The sequence below is a fragment of the Mus pahari genome, chromosome 19, assembly GCF_900095145.1.
Source record: "Mus pahari chromosome 19, PAHARI_EIJ_v1.1, whole genome shotgun sequence".
Lineage (NCBI taxonomy): Eukaryota > Metazoa > Chordata > Mammalia > Rodentia > Muridae > Mus > Mus pahari.
The window spans coordinates 416,461-422,212 of record NC_034608.1 but is presented as its reverse complement, the minus strand read 5'-3'; the positions used below and the strand labels follow the sequence as shown (position 1 = coordinate 422,212).

The following is a 5,752-nucleotide window of genomic DNA, read 5'->3' as shown; positions in this document are numbered from 1 at the left end:
CTAGGGCTACACAGAGAAACCCCGTCTTCAATCTCTCTCTCTCTCTCTCTCTCTCTCTCTCTCTCTCTCTCTCTGTCTGTTTCTCTCTCTCTCTCTCTCTCTCTAATTTTTTGAGACAGGGTTTCTCTGTATAGGCCTGTCTCCTCTCTGTCCTGGAACTTGCTCTGTAGACCAGGCTAGAGAGCTGCCTGCCTTCCTCTATCTCCCGGGTGCTGGGCTTAAAAGCATGTGTCACCACCTATCGGTATTTTTTTTTTCTTTCTTTTTGACAGAAGCTTTCTCAGGGTGTAAAGTTAGGTACTGAGACAGTCTAGAGCCCTAAAAACATCTTGGGCCAGTGGTTTCTGGATGCTTGGTTACATGAACTTGAAGACTGAATTTCACAATGTGTATGAAGGGTTTTCTTTTTTTAGTTTAACGTTTTCTTTCTGATAAGATCACACATGAACACTGCATCTGTACATCTGTATCACTCCTCCCCTCCATCTCCTTCCAACTCCTTACATGTCTGACTTCCCAATTCATGATCTCTTCTTTAATTATCGTTGTTTATATGTATGCATGCATGATGTATGTATAAATGTATGTGTATGAGCACATATGCATGTATATACATATATACATATGAGCACATATATACATGTATGCACATACACACATATACATACACGCACATATATCTCCTACTGAGTAGCTTTACCTGTATGAATATGTGTCTAGGAGTAACCACTTGGCACTGGACAACCTATGTGGGAGCTCATCCCAGACAGGAAGAGACTGATCCTCCTCTCAGCAACCATTCACATCTGTATGTAGCTCCTCATCTAGGGTGACACCATGTGGAGACATGAGATGTTTTATTTTAGACTTATTTTTATTTTATTTTATTTTATTTATTTATTTATTTATTTATGTACATTGACAATAAAGTGTGTGTTTGTGTGTGTGTGTTCACATGGGCACAGATGTATATTCAGACTCCCATGGATGTGTGGAAGGCAGGAGTCAGCCCTCAGGGGCTACTCATATTGCTTATTGAGACAAGGTCTCTTTTTGGTCTGAGGCTCACCAGTGGTCTAGGCTGGCTGGCCACTGAGCCCAAGAGATCTTCCTGTCTCCACTTCTCCTGCAACTGGGGCTACAAGCATCTGTCACCACAGTGATCTATCTCACATGGGTGTTGGGGATCAAACTTGCTTATACTGAGAGATTTGCTGACTGAGCGGCCTCCCCAGCCTCCCTCCACAGAGTCTTTTTAGTCTGTTTGTTTTGAGATAGGGTCTCTATATCCGGTCCAGGCTGTTCTTGAACTCACTATGTAGACCACGATAGCCTCAAACTCACAAAGGTCCTCTTGTCGCTGACGCCTGAGTACTGGGATTAAAGGCATGCACAGCCATGCCCATCTTCCCCCATAGGATCTCGATTTTTCTCCCCAGTACTCTGCAAGGCTCGTGTCCCTTCCCTGAGGAGAAGTAATGACCCAGACAATGTGACCCATGCAGACATGGTGACTTATGAAGCTCGGGGATAGGGATGAACAGTGGAAAGGTTTGTGGGAGTTTAGAGGACGAAGATGGGACCCTTGGAGTAAGATCAGCAAGAGGGTAACGGTCAATCCCAGAAAGAAGCTGAAGCTACAGCCCAGGGTAGGGGGCATGTAGCTCCTGAGAGGATATCCTTAAGTGATAACATGAGAGGGTTCTCCGGGTGCCTCTCAGGACCAGGGAGGGTGACTAGGTGACTCCAGGCAGGGACCTGTGCCTCATGAGTGATTTCTTCCTCCCCCAGGGCTGTGTGTTGGGCAAACAGACATTCCTGAAAATGGTAAGTGGTTCTTCAGACAAACTCCTCCATCCTTCCCCCAAATACCCTGTTTCCCGCCCCCCCTTTTTTTGTTTTTGTTTTTTGTTTGTTTGTTTGTTTTTCGAGACAGGGTTTCTCTGTATAGCCCTTGCTGTCCTGGAACTCACTCTGTAGACCAGGCTGGCCTTGAACTCAGAAGTCTGCCTGTCTCTGCCTCCCGAGTGCTGGGATTAAAGGCGTGTGCCACCACGCCCAGCTTTCCTCCCCCTTTTATATCTTTTGTGTGTATGTCCATGTGCATATGTGTGAGTATGTGTGCATGTAGAAGCCAGAAGTCAACAATGTTGTTGTTATTTCTCAGGAATCCTTCCTTCATTTTATTTTATTTTATTTCATTTTATTTTGGGGAGGTGCTGCTGTAATTCTTTTTTTTTTTTTTTTTTTTTTTAATTTCCAGGACTCAGGAAAACTCAGGAGTTTGTGACCACATTACAAGCATGTTACTAATTGAACTATCTCAGATAAAGCTCCAGTCTGTTTCCTTCCAGGGCCTCCTCCCAAGCCCAGCCTCAGGACCTGGCCCAGCACAGTGCTTCCCACCAAGAGCAACGTGACAATGCAATGTAAGAGCCCCACCCCAAGTACACACTTCATCCTCAAAAAGGAAGGTTTCCCTTTGAATTTTGTGAAGCCATATAATTTGACAGAGGAGACGGCTGATTTTTTTTTTTTTTCGAGACAGGGTTTCTCTGTATAGCCCTGGCTGTCTTGGAACTCACTTTGTAGACCAGGCTGGCCTCGAACTCAGAAATCTGCCTGCCTCTGCCTCCCGAACACTGGGATTAAAGGCGTGCACCACCACGCCTGACTGGCTGATTTTCATATCACCGACCTACGACAGAATGATGGCAGACACTACACCTGTGAATACTATAGCAAATGGCCCCATGACACACTGTCACACCTCAGTGATGCCCTTTTCTTGTTGGTCACAGGTGAGGATGGTCTACCTCAAAGAGATGGACAGAGGTTGAGGGAGGGACTGGAAAAGGGGAGGAAGTGAAAGGGCCGGATCTCCAGGGCAAGGATTAGAGGAGCCAAATATGTGGCTCCACCCAGGGCTTGTGGGAAGTGAAATATCTCTGTCCTAGAGTCACAATAGACAGAGAGGGACAAGGTTCATGAGATCACCACCACAAGGACAAGAATGGAAAAATAAGGCGGGCATGGTGGTGCACGCCTTTAATCCCAGCACTTCCGAGGCAGAAGCAGGCGGATTTCTGAGGACAGCCAGAGCTATACAGAGAAACCCTGTCTCGAAAACCAAAAAAAAAAAAAAAAAAAAAAAAAGAATGGAAAAATAGCCGGGCAATGGTGGCACACCCCTTTAATCCCAGCACTTGGGAGGCAGAAGCAGGTGGATTTCTGAGTTCAAGGCCAGCCTGGTCTACAAAGTGAGTTCCAGGACAGCCAGGGCTACACAGAGAAACCCTGTCTCGAAAAAAAATCAATCAAACAAACAAACAACAAACAAACAAATAAAACAAAAAACAAACCAAGAATAAGCACACAGAACCCACAGCTTCTTCCCTTGAGCTCAGGGCCTCTTTCTCTTCCAGGGTACTTACCTAAACCCTCCTTTCAAGCCCACCACCGGGGTACAGTGACTGCAGGAAGCAAGGTGACTTTGCAGTGCCAGAAAGCAGGCAATGTCCTCAGACCCATAAAGTTTGCGTTACTGAAGGTGGGACACTCAACTCCTGTGCAGATGAAGACCTCAACAGGAATGGCGTTAGACTTCTCTCTTCGGAATGTGACAGCCAGAGACTCGGAGAAATACAGCTGTGTTTATTATCAGGCAAAGGCTCCCTCTCGGGCCTCAGGGCCCAGCAATCTCCTTGAGATCTCTGCGGTAGGTAAGGTCATGTGTAATTTTGTGACCACCTGTGTATGTGTTGGGTGTGGAAGTTGTCCGGTGCTGGGGTTGTCATAGTTAGCAGACATGTTTTATTTAGCTAAGCAATAGTTATAGTATTATTAATTTTAAAAAAAGATTTATTTGTTTTATTTATGAGTACACTGTAGCTGTCTCCAGACAAACCAGAAGAGGGCACCGGATCTCATTACAGCCACCGTGTGGTTGCTGGGATTTGAACTCAGAACCTCTGGAAGAGCAGTCAGTGCTCTTAACAGCTGAGCCATCTTTCTAGCCCTTGTTATTATTATTTTGAGACAAAGTCTCACTATGTCGTCTTGGCCTGGCCTTGTAAGTCACTACGTAGATCAGGCTAGCCTCAAATTCACAGAGATCTGCCTGCCTTTGCCTCAGAATGCTAGGTTTGAAGGCGTCTACTGCTACTCTGGCTTATTATCTTAATTAAGCTTTCAGGTTAGTATAAAGTTAATCATAATGGGATTTAGAATCAGCAAGAAAACCAACCTCTGGGCTTGTCGATGGGGGATTATCTAGATTAGGTTATGAGGTAGGAAGACTTATGATCCAAGGGCTGGGATCCCAGACTAGATAAAAAGGCTAAAGTGAACCACGAGCCCTAGTGAACCATGAGCCCTGGTACTTACCTTGCTCTCTCCTTCCTGACTGTGGATGCAAGGCGACCATCTGCCTCGAGATCCCGCTGCCTCGGCTTTCCCACCACAACTGACAGCAACCTCACACAGAGAGTCAAAATAAACCCCTTCTTTGGTTGCTTTAGTGAGGCACTTAATCACTAATACGGTTAGCACGCAAAGCACTGAGTTTAATCAGTGTGACTCTACAAGGAATAAAGACATTTATTCTCCTTCCTGCCCACACTGCTCTAGTCAACCCCCACTGCCCCCAATTGCTTCCTCCTGATTCCCTGTTAGTCCCAACATCTGCTTCGTTGTCTCATTATACACTTTTATCCTCCCGCTAATTCTCATACCCACTTCTCATGATCCTCTATATAGTTTAGTGCCTCCCATATAAACTACACACACACACACACACACACACACACACACACACACACACACACAATTTTAAATCTAAGTAAGCTAGGCTGTTGCTATGACTATATAATTTGAGATTGGGTATCATTGAAAGAAAATATGATATTTATCTTTCTGAAACTAGTTTATTTTATTTAACACAGTGACCTCCAGCAGACATCATGATTTTGATTTTCTTCGTGGCTGCATGAAATTCTGTCATGTACACACACATCACATTTAGTTAGAAGAGGGCATCAGATCCCATTACAGATGGTTGTGAGCCACCATACAGCTGCTGGGAATTGAACTCATAACCTCTGGAAGAACAGCAGTGCTCTCAACCTCTGAGCCATCTCTCCAGCCCAGCTTTTGGTTTACAAGACAGGGTCTCTTTATGTAAACAGTCCTGGCTGTCCTGGAACTCACTTTGTAGACCACGCTGACTTCAAATTCACAGAGATCTGCCTGCCAAGTGCTGGTATTAAAAGCATGCCCCACTATGCCCGGCCTCATAGCAGTTTTAACTAGCATTTCTCTGAGCACCTTTTCTTCTATTTAACAGCCTTTTGTGTTTCTGGCTCTGAGAACTGCCTATTCAGTTTATTAGCTAGTATATTGTTTGGATGATTTTTATTGCTTATTTTTTTCAGAGTCCATTTTATATTCTATATATTAATCCTCTATTTGTTGTATAATCACACAGGATCATTCTCATTCCCCATGATGTCTCTTCACACGGGAGAGCGTTTCCCTTGTCATAAAGAAGAAGCCTTTTAGTTTTATGTAATCCTGCTTGTTAGTTCTTTGGGTCATTTAATGTGCCATCAAAGAGTTTTTCAGAGTCCTTGCCTATGTCTGTTATCCTGAAGTGTTTTCTGTTGAGCAGTGTCAAAGCATCTGGTCTAAGGTCTTTGGTGTATTTAGAATTGATTTTTGCGCTGGGTGAGAGAGGTAAATCTACTTTCATCTT

The 5,752-nt window shown here is 44.5% G+C and overlaps 1 protein-coding gene across 1 annotated transcript in view; it reads left to right on the top strand.

Moving 5' to 3' along the window:
• LOC110336852 (T-cell-interacting, activating receptor on myeloid cells protein 1-like) overlaps positions 1-5,752 on the top strand; it is a 14,029-nt gene that overhangs the window by 2,170 nt on the left and 6,107 nt on the right. Inside the window, exons 2-6 of the mRNA XM_021219595.1 lie at positions 1,792-1,827; positions 2,355-2,520; positions 2,677-2,801; positions 3,426-3,722; positions 4,419-4,488. Of these exons, the coding sequence (XP_021075254.1) occupies positions 1,792-1,827; positions 2,355-2,520; positions 2,677-2,801; positions 3,426-3,722; positions 4,419-4,488 (694 nt within the window). The remainder of the gene's footprint in view (positions 1-1,791; positions 1,828-2,354; positions 2,521-2,676; positions 2,802-3,425; positions 3,723-4,418; positions 4,489-5,752) is intronic.